Source organism: Equus przewalskii, chromosome 1 (genome assembly GCF_037783145.1).
Source record: "Equus przewalskii isolate Varuska chromosome 1, EquPr2, whole genome shotgun sequence".
In the NCBI taxonomy this organism is placed as follows: Eukaryota; Metazoa; Chordata; class Mammalia; order Perissodactyla; family Equidae; genus Equus; species Equus przewalskii.
In genome coordinates, this window is record NC_091831.1 from 30,249,838 (window position 1) to 30,267,618 (window position 17,781).

Here is a 17,781-nt window from a genome sequence, read left to right on the forward strand (position 1 = left end):
CTGGAGTACCTCCTACCCTGTTGAAACAGTTAGAGCCACTTCAACATAGATCACATTTTCCACAGAGTCCAAGGGACTCTCTCCAAATGATAGTTTTGTAGAATTTGGTGGGGTTGAGTTTTCTTACAACAAGAGGGCCACTTGGAGTTTTAGAATATTGAAAGAGAATTCTTGTTATTTTAACAGGATCTGCCCTTTTCTAGGATGCCTTTGAGTTGTTATAAAATCCTACAGTCTCGAGGGCGATTGGGTCTTAGAAGTCATCGACTCCAGCCTCTCTCCCCCAGTGCAATACTCTCTCCTGTGTTGTCCCTGACTTGTCACTTTGAGCTGGGCTGGGGGCAGGCAGATGGATTCTTTCAACGGTGAAGCATCCCATTCTCACGATAGAGCCCTTTAGTTGTGAAGATCTTTTACCCTGATCTGGAGTGCGATCTCCATCTGCCCCACTCCCTGGTCCCCTCCTCCCTCCCTTTAAACCCACGGACACCAAGTCGACTGGCTCTTCTAACTGATGGCCTTTCAGACATTTGCAAGTGGCAGTTCTTCCTCGTTTTCGCTTCTCCACGTGAAACTCCTCCCTCTCCCCATTCTTCAGTGTTTCCACACAGCATATGGTTTCCAGATCCTTCACCATCCGGCTGGATCCCCCGCAGTCCATCAGAGGACACTGTGCAAGTATGTGATTGCACTGGCACATGTGAACAGACTTAAGGGGACTGGGTGATCCTGCACTCATCTCTTCATTACCTTCCTTTCTATTGATATTTGCTCCCCTTCCTATTTAAAAATGCTTGTCGTGAGTCAGGGAAGACGGGCAAATAGGAGGCGAACAATTCTCCCTTCTGGCCATCTCTCATTCTCCCGAAGCATAGCTTTAAACCATGAATTCTCAAGAGGGTGACAGTACCTCCAAGGGGGCAAAAACTGGTTCTTGGGGGCAAAAAAGCTCTGAGTATTAAAATGGTTTGTGGCCCTCCAAAGCGCAATCCTATTTGACAAAATCTTGTTTCTTGGTATTTAATTTCTCTTGCTAGGGAGAATTTAAATGCAATTTTTCTCTTTGTGGGGGGGCACTGATGAAAAAACAGTTAAAAGCACTTCTTTAAACCAAAGTGCTAAAATGTTTCAGCATTTTAAAAACGTGCCAATCCCACTGTGACTTTGGGCTCTTCACTCTGTTTCTATATATATTTTGGTCAGTGTTCCCTCCAGTGTGTTCCAGGGTCCTACGTGTGCTCACATGAAGAAAGGGCTCTGTGTAAGCCTGGGACAAGCTGGGCGTCCTGAGTTCCGATGGTTTCTTCACTGAAGGACTCCTCAGGGCCCCTAGCACGCAGGTATGCACTGTGACTGTCAGCGGTAGGATGGGTTCACATTTTGCCTGCTCACCAGGGGGCACTCACACCTTCCAGCTCCACCACTTCCTGGCTGTGGAACCTTGAGCAAGTCACCTCACTGAGCTGTTGTGCAGACTGTAAAACAGGGACAGACTGTAATGCCACCTTCACAGGGTGGTGTTGAGAAAGAAATGAGCTAATGTATACTTTGCACAAGATTTAGCGCATAAAGCCCTCAGCAAAATAGTTATCATTTATTATTATTATTAATGAAGTTAAGAGCTATGGAGACTCCTGGGAAGAATCTTAAGTCGTTCTGGCACAGGCCACTAATCGGCCTGTGTTCAGGTTTCAGAAATTTGTAGTAGGTGTCAGATTCCAGCCTTCCACAAAGACCTTAAATGCCCAAACACACCTTCCCACCTGTCTAGCTGTTCCCTCCCTCCTGCATTGGTTTAAGACTGACCAATGAGCCTGGCCCACTCCCTGTGCCTTTCCCAGCCTTTGGTTGGAAACTGCTGGAGTTGTGTCACTTCGGCTCCTCTCCAAATGGTCTGCAGAAGCTACTTGGCGTGACCAGCACATTGTCTCGGGTGCTTGCCTGGGTCTGGCCCCCTTGACCTTGAAGGTGCCCAGCCCATGCCTCGCATATCACTTTGCGTTCAACAAATGCCTGCGCTTCTCATTATCGTCTTAGGGCTTCTTCCTTATCTGCATTCACACTCCGGCTTCTCATTTGGGTTTTACTTTCCATTTCCGCCATTCGCTCCTGCAAAATCTTACCCATCTGGCTGCCCAAAGTAGAGCCTGAGTGTTTTCCTGTGACCTTAACAGCAGCCTCTCACCTGGCCCTGAGAGGTGTGCCTCTTCAGGCAGGTGGGCCTCAGGTGAGGTAATTATAGGTGTGCACCACCCAACCTGCATCTCAAATTAAGCCACTTCAGAACTCTCAGATTCCAGGGGCAAGGAAAACAGCCACATTCCAGGAAAGGCATTTTCGTTTTATTTAAAAATTATTTACAATTTATTGAGCCTTCATAAATGCTTTATTTTAAAATCCTCTTTTTTTTTTAAACATTTTTTTAACCTGAAGAAAACCTTGGGAGGGGAGGCGGCGAGGAATAAGGAAAGGAGTGGTGACAGGCTCCTTAGGGGACTTTGCAAAGGGAGGGGTGTACTGCAGCAGCAGTGGCCCGAGCCCCGTGGCCTAAGGGGTAGGGAAGACTAGCCAGGCAGGCTCCCTTGGGCCAGTGGCCAGCGGGGCAAGACTGCATGATGGCAGTTCTTGCTGGAAACTCACCGTTCACTGGTTTGGGTCTGAGGCAACCAGCACCAAGGGTGTCTGACACTTTGCCTATTCCTACCAGGCAAGAGTAGGTTTGGGGGTGGGTGGTGGCTGCGGAGTTATTTACGAGAAGTCATGCACTGCTGAGCCTCAGGCAGAACCAGGCAAGCGGTATGAAGCCGATAATACATTACTGGAAAAGCCATCTCCAGCTGAAAAGTCTTTACTTCCACGTGCTGTGGCCCTCCTGTCTGCAATACCTGCTCTGGTTTGGCGGGGAAGCAGGGGCCGCGTTATGTGGGGTCCAAGTTGTACAGTACTCTAGGGCGTGCCAAGAATTTCTGAGGACTTCCACGGCTTGGTGGGTGCCAGCTTTCCCCATTGAGGTGACGGACACTTGAGAAGACCACTTATAACTAAAAATCTGTCTCAAACTGCCCACTATTCACTCTGCATTGCAGAAACTTTGGGCTGAAAGTCCCACTAGTTAAAATAGTGGCTTTTAACCCTTGGTGGGTCTGAGATCTGTGAGAATTTTATGAAAGCTGTAGGCTTCTGGAAAACACGCGTAAGAACACATATACTAAATTCGGACAGTGCTAGGGCTTTCATAGACCCTCTGAAGTCCAACAATGGACCCTCTGGGGTGATGGACCCCAAGTTAAGAACCCCTGAGTTAAAGGTTCCTGTGGGTAAGCATTTTCTTTTGAGATGCAAATAACCCAGAGGAATTATCAATCTCCCACCTCTTCATGTGATTATTGATTGAAAGGGTGTGGAGAGATGGGAGTAATGGTTTTAGAGGAAAGGGGTGGTAAACCTGGATGGAAAAGTTTGGGAATGGTTTGGAGATTCAGCAGGCGGCGCTGGATCACTGGATCCCTGACTGAAGGGACCCAAGGGGTGGGAGACAGGTCAGAAAGGGAGACAGATGTCCCAAGGACAACCTTCACTTACTTCCACATTTTCCCAAAGTCTGGGTGTGTGGTTCCTCATCAGAACGATTTATTAAGTAGGTATATGCAGTCATTCTGCCACCTGGTGGTTACGCTTGGAATTGCATCTACCCCAACATCCAGGTGAAAACCCAGAGATCTAGTAAGTTCTCGGCATAAAGTACACTTAGCTGACCTGCTGGGGTGGAGTAAGGGTGGGGGTGAGAGGAATGGATGAAAAAGAAGAGTGATTCTTCACTGTTCCTGTGGGATGCACACTGAAGTCCCACGAGAGCTTGCATCCTTCTTGGCTGACCTGGGCACTCTTTGGTTTGTCATGGCTAAACTCACTTTAACAGCTTAGAATTTTTCCATATAATTATTTTTCTTTTTGCTTTGATTTGATCTTAAAACCTGAAGTTCCATCTCTGAAGTTCCATCTCTGGCTCCCAATTGGGTCTCTCTGCTCCCTGCTCCTCCTCTTCCAGAGCAGATTTATTGATGGATTGATGACTGCTGATTGGGAGCCAAAACAGATGCGTCCCTGGGAAAAACAGTGACTTGAGGTTCCATTTCACATTCTTTCCATTCCAGCTGAGACACACTTCCCAGGCTGCTGAAACCCTTATCTAACAGGAAACTGGTCACTGACAGTTTTCTGTACTGTAACTTCACATGCCAACATAGCTGAGTCCCTCTGTTCTAAAGTTCTGGAGGAATTCTTGGTGCATCTCCTGAAATTAACCTTCACACCTGCTACTCCAGCCTCCTATGTCCCTGTCTGCCGGTGGCACCTTCTGTATTAAGCTAAGCATGAAATATGGCATCAGGGGATCCCAAACAACAAAGGGCAACAGGGGTCCCAGAGTGGCACTGTCAGCTTGGGGTCATTTCTTCTCCAGTTCCAGACTGTGCTGTGGACAAGACCATTTCTAGCATGTTCCATTGCAGGCACCTCCTTCCATTACGGCCACAGCAAGGCTCTGAGTCAAACTGGAGGCAATGAGGGAAAATCTGCCAAACTGACAGCTAGGGGTGAAGAGGTGGTAAGGAAAGCAGAATGCTCTGTCACCTGTGGGAGGCTTTGGGGGGGAGCAGATGATGGGAGGGTGGGTTCTCCCCCAAAGCTCTGCAATCTCACACACCCAGCAAATGCAGTCTGCCCCATCATGTGATCAGAGGCGTTAAGTTGGAGTTCTCCTCAGAGGCTCGCTCTCCATCTGATGACCTCTTCCTTTTTCGACCACCTGAAAAACACAGTTTGTAAGGATCAATTGTAAGACCAGGAGGACATTCATACTCTCTTGGTGGTCCAAGCTCTTTTCATAATAGGAGCAGAAATGGAGACAAAGCCCTTAACAGTTTGGCAGGAAGTAATCTGCATTGTATCCTGGTGCTAATAGCATATTTACATCTTGAAGGATTAGGCTGCACTTTCCACTGAGATGACATCCCCAAAAAGCCACAAACCCAGCCTAATGCCAATGGAAGGGCGATTTCCTGGAGAGGACTGAATAAAGCCCATGCAATGCCTCAGGATCATGCTCTCCCCATCCCCTAGAGGCCCCGGGCCAAATGACTGCCAGACACTGAAAGAGGACTCTCACAGCCTTTCAGGTCCCATCAGCCAGGGGTGGTGGGTGTAGCTGGGAGTCACTCCCCGGGACCTTCATTCTCTAGCTCTAAGTAACTTCCCTTCTGCACTGGGGCAGGTGGGGGTAATTACATAATTATCCTCAAGGATGGGAGGGCACTCTGCTCCCAGCTCTGTTGTTTTTAGGAGGAAATATTTTCCACCCTGTTCTCTTGCCACTGACTTCCTTCCATAGAGGATATTGCTTTCCTTTTGTATTGAGTCTCCTGGACACATATTCTTTCTTTAAAGGTCCAGATGGTAAATATTATAGGTTTTGCAGGCCATTTGGTCCCTGGTGCAACTACTCAACTCTGTCATTGTGGCCACAGATAACAAATGGGCCTATGATCCAATAAGTCTTTATTTACAAGAACAGGCCAGGGAGGGAGGTCAGGATTTGGCTCTTGGCCACGGATGGCAGGCTCTTGTCCAAATCACCAACTGAATGGGACAGATCCCCAAACCCATCAAGGGTGCGGTACTGGCCCAAGCCGTATTATGGATTTCCACAATTGTACCTCATTAGGGTTCGCAAAAGGAGTCAGCAGTTCCTCCTCCAGGAGTAATAACCTAACATGACGTTTCTATTAGCCAGCTGGTGGGCGGCTTTTGTTTGGGTGAAAAGCTACTCACTCAAGGTTCTCAGCAGCTTCTTGCCCACAGTTTCCTCAAAGTCGCTACTGCAGGGGCTGGTCTCTGTGTCCAGGTTGATATTACAACATTCACTATCTGATGCTGAGAGAAAGGAAAGAAGACAGAACTCGAGTCTTTCCAACCTACACACCCAGGGATCTAGGTGGGGTGATTCTGGGAGATGTTCCTCAGCAGGTCAAAGTTCAAACCAAGAGCCAAGGCAGTGGTGGCTGTAGGGAGGGATGCCCAGGAAGGCACTGGCTCTAATTAGTTAGCAAGAGGCATTTTAGTGCCACAAAAGGAACAACGAGACAGAGAACAGGAGTGGGAATCCAGTATCCAAACACTGTTTGGCAAGAGAGAGAAGAAGAGAACAAGACATTCTCCACTCAGTATCTCTGCTAGACAAAGAGTACATGTGAGGACAGGTGGGGATGGCTCCTTCCTCTACCTGCACAGGCCTTGGAAAATCACCAAGTTCAATAACAAACACATGCCTTTATCTTCTCCCACCAAACCCAGTGGGGATTCAGGGAGCCACAGACTCTCAGAGCCGGGAAGTGGCTCAGGCCCTTACTGCAAATGCAATAAGAAGTTAACCAGGGATGCAAAGTGGTGTACTGGAAACTGCTCTGCACCCAAAGCGACGAGGCCTCGCCCACTTCTAATGCAGTGTATGGCCTCGGGCAAGTCATTTCCCTTCTCCAGGCCTCAGGGTCCTCATGTGTCATACAAGGAGGATAGACTATATGATCCCCAAAGACAAGCCCGTCTCCTCCATTCTTCTTCCTTTATACAATTTCCTGCTACACGCTTTAGCCACTAAATTCAGTCTGTGCAGGAGAAAAAGAACACCAGTTCTAAATCCAGGTCCTGCAATGGTGATTTTGTGTGTTCCAGATTTTCTGAGTTAGCCACAAGTTCAAATATGCTGTCTCGCTGACTTCAAAAATCTATGAGCACTCATCAGGTCATTGCTTTGGACTTGAGGGTCTCAGACCTACGGACTAGGACAGGTCTGAAAGGTTGGGTGGGGTAATTGCTGGCCTGGGGGGTGGGTGGAGGGGGCTTCTGAATGCCTGGGGAAGTATATCTGAGTGAGGCAAGCACAGAAGGATCCCAGGACTGGTGGGACACGGGGAGCTCGGGGCAACATCACCGTCAAGACAGAACGTTCAGTGTCTCAGAGGGAGGTGATACGATCTCAGACCTCAGGATAAGTCCTACAGTTACCGCCGGTCTCTGGGGCCCAAAAGAAAGGAACAGCTCTGCCAGTAAGTGATGGCTGATTTCAGTTTCTTAATCTGTAAAGTAGGTATAATAATAACTATCTAATATTTAGAGAGCATGGTCCCAAGCACCGTGGTGTGCCCTCTATATATGTTATCTCATCTATACTCAAAGCTACTTTATGCGCTGGCCACCATGATTTATATCTATCACATAAGAAAACTTATCTCTGAAGACAAGGAAACTGAATCCTAAGTTAAAGCAACTTGCCAAAAATTGCAAAGCTCCTAAATGAAGGAGCCAGGGTCTGAATCCAGGAGGAAATACAGCTCCTATCACTGCTGTACACACAGCTTTCCTGGGAGAATGGATTAAGATTGGCCTGACGCATGGCAGGCGCTCAGTAAGTGTTAGTTTCCTTCCCTGGCGGTATAAGGAGGTGGAAATTTTACACAGGGGCTGGGGCCCAGGCTCCCCTCACCCGCTCGCCCTGGGTCATCCCAGCACCTGGTGGTGGTGACCCCTCTTGCTCCTGCCGGCCCAGGTTCCTTCCCTCACCTGCCCTGGTGGGAACAGCTGCAGGAGACAGTGAGAGTTGCTGTGTACTGTGCTCCTCGAAGTCCGTCATTTCCTCCTGGGTGAAGGCCATCTCCTCCATCCTCAGGTAAACGACCTCACCGGGGCTTCTCAGCCCATCGGGGCGGCTGCCTGAGGAGGACAGCAAGCATGTCACCCCTCTGCTTTAAAGAAGACCTGGGGCTCCATGAAGCACAAGATTGCAGCTCTGGGCCTCGTTGAGGAGGAAGGCAGAGCCATCCTCACCCCATAGTAACCCAGCCCATCTGCCTGACTGACTTACACAGCAGGCTGTTTCTGTTGTTCAGCAGGGTGATGGCAGGGTCATCCTTGGGAGTCTGGGGTGTGCCCCGGGTTGTGGGGGCCTTGGTGGAGTCTCCATCAGTGAAAGCCTCCATGTCAGGGGACTGGGGTGAGCTGTCCATGTGGCAGGCGGTGAGCGCGTTCTGGTACTGCTGCCGTGTGATCTGGAAGGAAGAGGCAGAGAAGGGCGGAAACTCAGGAGGAGCTGGGCAGAGCCCTTTCTGGATGTGGCCAGCCTTCATGACCTCAGAAGTAGCCCCACCAGGATGCTTAGAAACTCCTGGCCTCTGTGGCCTAGGATCCATGAACTGGGGGCCTTACCCAAGCTGTACCAGCCCAGTGGCTGAGGGACAATGAGAGGACCCTTTGCTTGTTTGCCACCAGAGTTCCCACTGTTCATTTTTATTGGCTCTGGACTCCTCCAGTACACCTGGAGAAGCCAAGCCTTCTTCTCCTGAGACCCTGGAGAGGATGGAGGGCATCTTCCATTAGGGTGGTTGCCCATGGAGAAGTTTAAAACATACACTATATTATTGCCAAGGGCCCTCTCCTACGGGATCAGTCAGTGGGGACTCTGGTAAGGGAAGCTCTGCTGTCCCAAGTCTTACAGTCAGGAAGCTGGAGGCTGAGGCTCAAGAGCAGGGGCATTTCTAATTTGGAGTTGGCCCATCACCAGATGTGGAATCATGCTCCTCTGTGGGAAAAGTCTACAGCAGAGGTGTCTCCCACATGTCTCGTAGGAATCATATTAATGACTTTCCTGATGTGTCAAACCTCACGGGCAAGTGAAGGCATCTGGAGAGTTAGGCTCAGCCAGAACAGAAGGGAACTTCTATAATTCCAAGCAGGAAAAATACGATCAAATGTCTTTTCTGGAAAGTGGGAAGAAGGTTTCTCCGTCATCCCTGTTCTCTGGGTGTGTGTTGCAGACTGGTGCTGTGAATGCTTGTTTCCAGTGAAAAGAGGCCAGTTTTTGCACCTCCCAGTATAGGAATGTGATACTGTTAATCAATGAATGGCACTGGGAGAAAATGAAAATGCTCATGGCACAGCACCCTTCCCAGTCCTCAGTCCCCTAAAGTGTTCGCACCCTTCTGCATGTATTTAGCTGGAGAACTGGCACAACTACACACTGCGCGCATTTTGCCTTCTCTTTCCTTTAGGGGCAGGACTGGTATTACACGTTGGAACAGTAACTATGTCTGGCTGGAAACAGGAGAGGGGATGGTTAAGATTTACACATTGGAACACAAGGGGCTTGAAGTTGGCTTAATATCTGGCAAGGGCTCCTTCAACAGTGGCCCCTTGTCAACTGCTGACTTCTCAGCACCTGCTCTCCAGGCCCTCCTTTCCCTGGTTTGGGTGTGTCCCATGCCTGGCCTCCCTGGGGGCTGTGGGTGAGGGCCAAACCCAAGGCCTTGAGTCAGTCCTAGACTGCTCATTACTCACACCTTCTGGGTTGATTCTTCGTCATCTCTGGCTCATCCCACTTCTGCCTTCCCCACCCAGCAGGTTTTCCTCCTTCCTTTTCCGTACAGGCTGTTGGTCTGATACTTTTTACTGACTGGGTGAGCTAATTTTTTCTGCTTTATTATTCTATGATGTTCTTGCCACATTTTCTAGATCCTATGGTCCTCTGATTCCTCCAAAATGTCTTAAAATCACCAACGCTAACAAGAGCTTCTTGACACAATCTCTTGTTTTAAGAATTATTTAGCACTCATCCTGGATATTAGGTCACAATTTTAGCCAAAATATTTCATCTCAACAACCATTCAGGCAATGTTTCTTCTTCACAAAGAGAAATCTTTGATTTTCCCTCAAGTTGGGAACCCATTACTTAGTTGTACATTATCAATCCTCTCTTTCTTCCCTAACAAACTTCAGGAAATCTTGCCTGAAAATCAAGCAAATTCTAAGCACTACTAATTAAACACAAAAACACCAATTAAGAATGTATGTCTTTTTGCAAAACTTGTAGAACACACACATGCAGAGATCCCAGGCTTCAATCATACTACTGCCCATTCGAGGAGGCAAAAACAGTCCTCTTGACAGTTGAAATCAGTGGTTCTCAGACTTCTGCATCGGAATCATCTGGAGGGCTTGTTAAAACAAGATTACTGGGCCCCACTCTCAAGTTTCTAACATACTAGGTCTGGGGGCTGGCCTGAGAATTTGCATTTCTAACAAGTTCTCAGGTGATGCTAATGACGCTGGTTTGGAGAGACCACCCTTTGAGAACCACTGACTTAAGACCTAGTTAAAATCAGACACCGTCCTACTCAGGTTTTTGTTTTTCTCCCTTTAAAGGACTTAAAAGGATAAAACAGCAAAGTGTTAACAACTGACTTTGATATTTTTCAAGTCAAAATGATATGTCCTATGCTTTATGGCATGGAACGATGGGTCTCAACTTAGCATTTGTCAATGTTCTTGTTGAGAACACCTGACTTTTATAGCCTTGTCTGTTGGGAAGTGAGAAGAGAAATCAGGTTCCAAAATTTCCGCAAGAGATGTCAACTCTGGAGCCTGCCCTCAACTAGTCTAAAACCCTATCTTTGGTCAATCACACAATATCAACAAATTCACTGTGATGCAGTCCATGCTGATGGCTCAGGGACCTGTAAGTCTTCAGATAAAGGATCAAAGTGACATGCTAATTACTCATGACTCCAGGGACAGTGGTTCTCAACCTTGGTAGCACATTAGAATCACTTGGGGAGCTTTAAAAAAATCCTACGCTCAGGCAACACCTTTCAGCAATTATATGCTAATCTCTAAGGGGGGCCCAGACATCAGTGTTTCTTAAAGCCCCCCAGGTGATCCCAATGCAAGCCAAGGATGAGAACCACAGCTCTGGACTCTTGAAAAGTCCCTCTGCAATCAATTATTATTTTCACTCCCCTCAATAATTGCCTTCACTCATGTTAAACTTTCATATTGGACCCCCAGCTTGTATAGAGGGCTAAAATAAGAAACCTCCATATGAAGAACATAAATTCTGGCAAAACCAGATGAAGCCAATATGTATTATTTTCTGCTGATGTCTTCCATAGTCATACAGGAATCCATCAAGAAATTACCGCCAGGAAGAAGCTCCTTTCTCTAGATGAATTATACAGTTCCTTATATTGGATGAGAACTCAAATATCCACTATATTTCTCCTGTTTTGCTTTTATGACGAGGAAGCTCACAGATAAATCTAGTATTTAATTGCAGTAACAAACTTATTCCTGATAGCTTTTTCACCAAATTGGTTTGCAATGTCTTTTAAATTTTTTATTTAAAACATCGTTGGATTATTTATTTTTGGAAATCACACATATTACTGGAAATGCTACAAATATCCTAAAGAGATGGAACTGATATTAAATTTTCAGAAATTGGTGAAAGCTCTAGTGCTAGTGTTATCCAGAGGAGCTTGCTTTTGCAGATAGAGGTTGGCAGATGAGGACAGAAACTTCCATCTATTTAGTGCACTATGGCTTACAGAGCACTCAGGTATGTGTTACCTCCTTTGCTGTTTGTAATGACTGTATGGGGTAGGCATGAGAGGTCTTAATCATCCTCACTTTACAAATAAGAAAATGAGGTCCAGAAAGTTTGAGGGATTGCCTGGGGCTTGACAGTTAGCAAGCCTTCAAAGCCCTAGCCAGTGCACTGTCTCATATGGTGTGTGTTTTGCCTGGGAAAGTTCTGTTAAATAAATGGAAAACGATAGGATATATTGGAGTATACGAGGAAGCCATTTGGTTTAAAACTAATTTGGCCTGATCTTGTATTTCCAAAAGGGCCTGTTGTAGCCTGTTGAGCGTGCATTATACATCTGCTTTAAACATTTACAATGTCCCAAAGACAAGAATGATGCCCTTAAAGATAGGATGTATCTTCCCCGATATTGGCATTTCCTTAACAATAAGCATCTCTTTCTAGAAATGAGGATTATTTCTTGTGACCACTGATCTGCTGTGCCAGCAAAGCAACCTCATGACTATTGCAAAAGGGACATTCCTATCATATGTGATGTATGCTCTTTGTTCCAAGACAGTATACCACTCTGTATACCCTCCTTCTTTGATGCCCTTGGGGAAGGAAGGCCCTGGGCTATAGTCCTCAGACCTGGCTCATAATAAACTCACTCCAATTTTGATTTATAGATTGATTATGGATTATTTGCGTCAAGAGTGCTATTCACTCCTGGAGCCAGAGAGAGGGAAGGTGAAAAGAGAATGTGGACTCCAAGTTCTCAGAGGGGAAGGAAACTCCAAGAGTCTAATAACAGCACCCCTTTCAATCTGGAGATTTCATTTAAAGGGCCTTTACTCTTGCTCTCCAGGGAAAATCGTCTGAGCCTGCGCTCTGTGTGCTGCCTTTCACACACCCATTAAGGTTGCCTTTCACAATCCTTTGGAGGAGGTGCCCCAATAACTGCTTTGTAATCTTGTGGTCTGGCACATGGCCTGAACCAAGGTCATCATCAAAGCCCAATTTTCTAATGAGCGCATGGGTTTTCTGAAGGTGAAGCTTTCTTTGGAGTCTTGCAGGTTCTTCTGGCTTAAAGGACAGGAAGATTTCCTAAATGACACTTGATAAGCTCAAAAGTGCACTTGATATTACTTCGGGTTCTCTTGACTAGTTAGTTTAGATCTGGCTTCCAGTTTAGTCAAAGAAGGACAAATGACCCTTCACCTAGAAAATACGGTGTGAAACACACTGCCTACTCAACACAAAGCTTCAAGTCCCAGTTTTGCCACTTTCAAGCTGGGTGACTTTGACAAATCATTAATCTCTTTGAGCCTGTAAAAGTTGCCCAGAGATAATGAGATAACGAGAGTGAATGTGTTATACAGTTGTTAGGAATGATCCACACCCATCTCTCACAACTTAAGTTTATAATGCGCTGACATTTCAAAGAAGGGCGTCAAACATACCATCTCCTCATGTCTAAACTATCTACGTTACACCATGAGGTGGGGGTGGGGGAAGGAGCAGTGTCCTTCTGCCCCCAGAGTAAGTGTGATGGGAGGTGCTGTGAAGGCAAGACTAGCTCTTGGGAAAGTAAATCCTTAACCAAGGAAATAAAGCAAAAGATAAAGTAGGGGAAGGGAGGAGGTTCCAAGTAGGGACAATGGGAAAGGAAGATGGAGAAGAAAAGAGACAGTGAGTGAAGGAAAGAGGAGGAAGGGAGAAGGAAGAGGGTCTCTTCTGGTTGACTTTGAAATAAATTTGTGGGCTTAGGGCTCCTATCATTTGGTACATTAGCTGTGGTCCCCAAGCTAGAAGCCTCTTGGAAGTGTTACAAAGTACACTATTTTATTTAACTAATTTATTCATTTTTGGAAAGGTTCTGTCCAGGTTGTACACGCAATGAGCTGTACCACTCTCTGTTCCTTAGAAACAGTGATATGGCCCTGATTTCAGTAACCTGGAATCAAGGATCCAGGAATCCTAAGCCTCTCTTTAAGCACTGTTATGGAGGAAGGCATGAGCTGGGAATAAAGGATTACTTCTGGTAAAAACAGTGAGTAGTAAATATACTCTTTCCTTGTAAGGTACTGAATTCCCTGTCATTGGAGGCATTCACACAAATGTTAAACAACCATTTGTTAATGGTGTTAAAGAGAAGACTCAAAGAGCTGCAACCAGGATCTAACGTTAGTGGGAAAAAGCACGGCAGTGTGTGTGTGTGTAGGGGTGGGGGTGGTGTGGTTGTTAGCCCAGGTATGGGGGTAGGGGGCAGAGGTTGGGGGAGGGTCTGCATTGGTGGGTGGTTGTGTAAAAGGAAAGGCTCTACCCACTGGTTACCTTCTCTATGTGTCTCACAGCCTTGATTTCGAACTGCTTCCTCTTTTAAAACAATTTTTAAAAAATGATAAACTACTGCCATGTCAATGTGTCACCTTAGAAATGAGTTCAGGGAAGCAAGCTCTCCCCAGCTGCGTTTCTAGATTCGAGCATCACTTTTTATCAGTTGCCTTCCTTTGTTCAACAACCTATGAGAGGTTCTTTCTCCCTAGCACAGTATTGTCCAGTAGAAATAGGTAAATCACACAGGTAATTTAAAATTTTCTACCAGTTACATTAAAAAAAAAGTAAAAACAAACAGGTGAAATTAATTTTAATAATATATTTCATTTAACCCAACATATCCAAAATAAGTTCACTGCAACATGTCACCAATATAAAATTATTAATGAGGAATCTTACTTTCCTTTTTGTACCAAGACTTTGAATCGGATGTGTATTTTACATTCACCCCCATCAATCTGGATGAGCCACATATCATGTGCTTAATAGCCACATGTGGCTACTGGCTGCTGTATTGGACAGCAAAGGTCTAGCAGATCAACCTAAACCGTTCAGCCTTGTTCTGATAATCCAGCCTTGCATGGCCAGTAGTGTTCCCACTGCTTGTCAGAGCAGAACCACTAGTCCAGCTCAGCTCCTCTTGCACAGTTCCTGGAATGCACTGTGTTTACTTGCCTTCCATTACCCTGTTTATCAGTGTCCCCCCTCATGGTATTGTCTCACCTCCCATCTTATTCTTTCCTAATTCTTAAAGGTCCAGCATATTCTCCAGCCAATATAGTGCTTAAAATAAGTGCCATACAAGTTTGTAATCAATTAGATACTACCCTGCATTGGTCACTGTTATTTAACTTACGTTCCTTCTCCTAACTAGATCTTAATCTCTTTCTAAGGCAGAGGATATGTTTTATATTTCTTTAGTATATCTCATGGTGCCCAGAACAATCATTAGTGCTCAACAAATACTTATTGATTGGCTCATTGAGGGAATCAAACCACTGTTCAAAAGATAATATATTTTTATTCTCTCTTCATTACTGTAGACACAACCATTTCTTAGCAATGCCTCAAGTTTAAATTTTCTTCTCTTGTACTTTGGCCAGTTAAGAACTCAAGCATCCTCTAAATTACAAAGGAAGTGGAGCTTTGTTCGTCTGGAAACTAACAAAAGGTAAGGGTGCCCTTTTGGACATTTGGCGTAGCAGCCAACGTGTCCAGAAGTTAACCTTTTGGCCAGTGTGACATCTCCCATCATTTTATGATGTTCATCCCTCAAAACACAATCCTGTAATTTAGGGATTCCGCCGCCAGATGGTGATGGGGCCTGTGGCAGGGTTACACAACCCAGACTATAAGACATCTGCCAAATATTCTTAGTTCAATAGTGGTATTTACAGAACACATTTAAAAAAAATTCATAAGGATTCTTTGTTACCTTCATAACTTATTAATTACTATTAATAGTGGCTTTAATATCTTTCCCAGATAATCATTAGATACACTTTCTATCTGATTTTCTAACTCATCTTTAAGTCAAATTACTCCTGGACTTAATAAACAGTTCTGGAACGTCATTCTATTTGGACATGAAAAGCCCTTGCAAAACCTTCCTCCAGTCAGTCAAAGGGGCTTCTGCCAGTGAAAACACCCCTTTTGCATAGTGTCCTCTTTAGCTTCCTCAAAAACTCTCTTCACGTGAAGAAAGGTGGGGAGGCAGGTAGGGGAGGTGAATAAAAGAGCAGCCGCAACAACAGCCCTCACAAGTCCGTTAAATCACGAGGAGGGAGTTCTGAAGTTTAGTTTAAGGCGCCATCTTAACTGATATGAAAAAACAAAACAAATGAGAAAACCAACACACCAAAATAGAACAAACACTTGTGTTAAAACAAGAGTTTGAACTCCCCAAATTCCCTTCTACAGAACCACCCATTCCAATCGAAGTTTTTAGGAGACTGGAGCCACAAGTTTAAAGTTTTCAAATAACGCTTTAATTAGTTTCTCAACTTCTACTTTTGATATTTAATCTTCTCTATTTCCAAATGTCTAGGTAGAAAAAAGGACGATGTTCTGTGCTGCTCAGCTGCCCTGGTCACTGCCCTGGTCACCGCACCTGAGAGCTGACCTCGGATTTGGGGTTCTCAACACCCCCACTGCCTCACGTCAGGAAAGAGACTTCCCTTTTACGTTCCTCCTTATTTGTAGAGTGTTCCCTCTCCTCATGTTCTAGGGGAGGATAAGTGAGATCAGCTGTAAGTTTTAAGAAAATTCTTACAAACTTAATGCTAGGTATTCACCTTAACACATTCCTCTTTGAAGAGTTGCCAAATCCGTCTCCTAAAAGTGCGCTCCAATCTAGGCACACCTAGAGGTGGTTCAGAAAACTCGGGGCTACCACAGCTGCCCATTAAACACAACTCCTCAAAATCTGCTTCACTTTTCTCCTCAAAGCAGCAAGCTAAATCCTCATATTGATTTTCTGAACTTATGAAACAAATGGTGTAATGGACTGAATGTTTGTGTTCCCCTAAAATTGATATGCTAACATCCTCCCCGCCCCCCCCCCCAGGTGGTAGTATTTGGAGGTGAGGCCTTTGGGAGGTCACTGGGTCATGAGGATGGAGCACTCATGAATGAGATTACTGCCCTTATAAGAAGAGGGCTTGCTTCCCCGCCTCTCTCCTCTCCACCATTTGAGGATACAAGGAGAGGACGGTCACTTGCAAACCAGGGAGGGGGCTCTCATCAGGCACCAGATCTGCCGGAACCTTGAACTTGGACTTCCAGCCTCTAGAACTGTGAGAAATAAATATTTGTTGTTCAAGTCACCCAGTCTATGGTAATTTGTTATAGCAGCCTAAACAGGCTAAGACAAATGGAAAGACCTGAGGAACAAACTTAACAAAAATTCCCAGTGCACTTGAAATAGAATCCAAATGCCTTACTCTGGCTTAAAGACGCCAGGTAACACTGCGGCTGATGCTCCATTCTCATCTCATATCAGCCTCCGTCTTTGCACGTCATGGGCCAGCACTCAGATCCTTGAACCACCAAACTCTTTTCTGCCTCTGTTGTCTCTATCTTGAACATTCTCCCACTTCCCCTTTCAGGTCTCAGCAAAAATGTCCTTTTCTCAACCTGCTCTGATAACCATTTCTAAAGCAGCCTCCTTGCCAACTCTGCCCAGTCACTGTTTATGCCATGACCTTGTTTATTTCCTTCACAGCATTTATCACTACCCGAAATTGCCTAGATTATTTATGTGGTTACTTGTTTATCATCTCTCTCCTTCTTTTAGCACGGAAGCTCCATAAAGGCAGGAGCTTGCTGTCTTGTTCACCACAGCATCTCGCCAATGGCTAGACAGTGCCAAGCACAGAGCAGGCATTCAGTCAGGATTTGCTGAACCACTTACTCACATTGTGACTTTCAATTTCTTTTCCCACAAACCATGTGAGCAGTACTACAAACCAATAAGACTCAGCATAGTAGAGTTTGTCTTCTCCCATTTTTTCCTACCTCTCCCTCTGAGGAAGGTCTGCAATGAGGGGACTTCAGGGCTGGAAGCAACAGGGAGGAGAATCATCTGAGTCTTAACCTCATCGTCTCATTAGTCTTGTTAAGTGTCCACAGTCATACACGCCCATGGGTACTGCTGGGTTAGTTCCTAAAGTCACTTCTCTCTGGCTCCTTCAGCTCTGATTTCCCACAACTCTCCCTAAAGCCCAGGGGTTTGAGGGCTTGGACTTTGCAGACAGAGAGACTCAACTTTGAAGCCTGGTTCTGCCACTTACTAGCCACGTGACCTTATACTTCTCAAGCCCCAGCTTCTTCATCTGTAAAATGGGAATGACCGTAGGATCTACCTCACAGGGCGGTCGTGAGACTAAATGGATGATTCAGACAAAGGACTAGTAAAGCGGGTTGCACAGAGCACCCCACAAACAGTTATTATCCCACCCCACCCCCAAGGTTTGGCCTCTCTCTCTGATAACTTTGCATGGTTACTTTTATCAACTGATGTCAGTTTTAGC

General features: G+C 45.7%; 1 protein-coding gene and 1 long non-coding RNA gene across 6 annotated transcripts in view; one reads left to right on the top strand and one right to left on the bottom strand.

Annotated features, from left to right (window-relative positions):
• Window positions 1-2,320: 2,320 nt before the first annotated feature.
• Window positions 2,321-17,781, bottom strand: part of CNNM1 (cyclin and CBS domain divalent metal cation transport mediator 1) — a 61,983-nt gene continuing 46,522 nt past the window's right edge. For 4 of the 5 annotated variants that reach the window (XM_070559498.1, XM_070559486.1, XM_070559471.1 and 1 more), the window contains 4 exons: window positions 7,919-8,102; window positions 7,618-7,767; window positions 5,830-5,931; window positions 2,321-4,807 (listed from right to left, as the gene is read on the bottom strand). In XM_070559498.1, coding sequence (XP_070415599.1) covers window positions 4,728-4,807; window positions 5,830-5,931; window positions 7,618-7,767; window positions 7,919-8,102 — 516 coding nt within the window. In that variant the 3' untranslated portion in view covers window positions 2,321-4,727. The remainder of the gene's footprint in view (window positions 4,808-5,829; window positions 5,932-7,617; window positions 7,768-7,918; window positions 8,103-17,781) is intronic. The other variant, XR_011522666.1, reaches the window with a different exon arrangement.
• Window positions 13,952-16,575, top strand: LOC139073789 (uncharacterized). The gene is made up of 2 exons (XR_011522793.1): window positions 13,952-14,921; window positions 15,798-16,575. It is a non-coding gene; the product is annotated as an uncharacterized lncRNA (long non-coding RNA).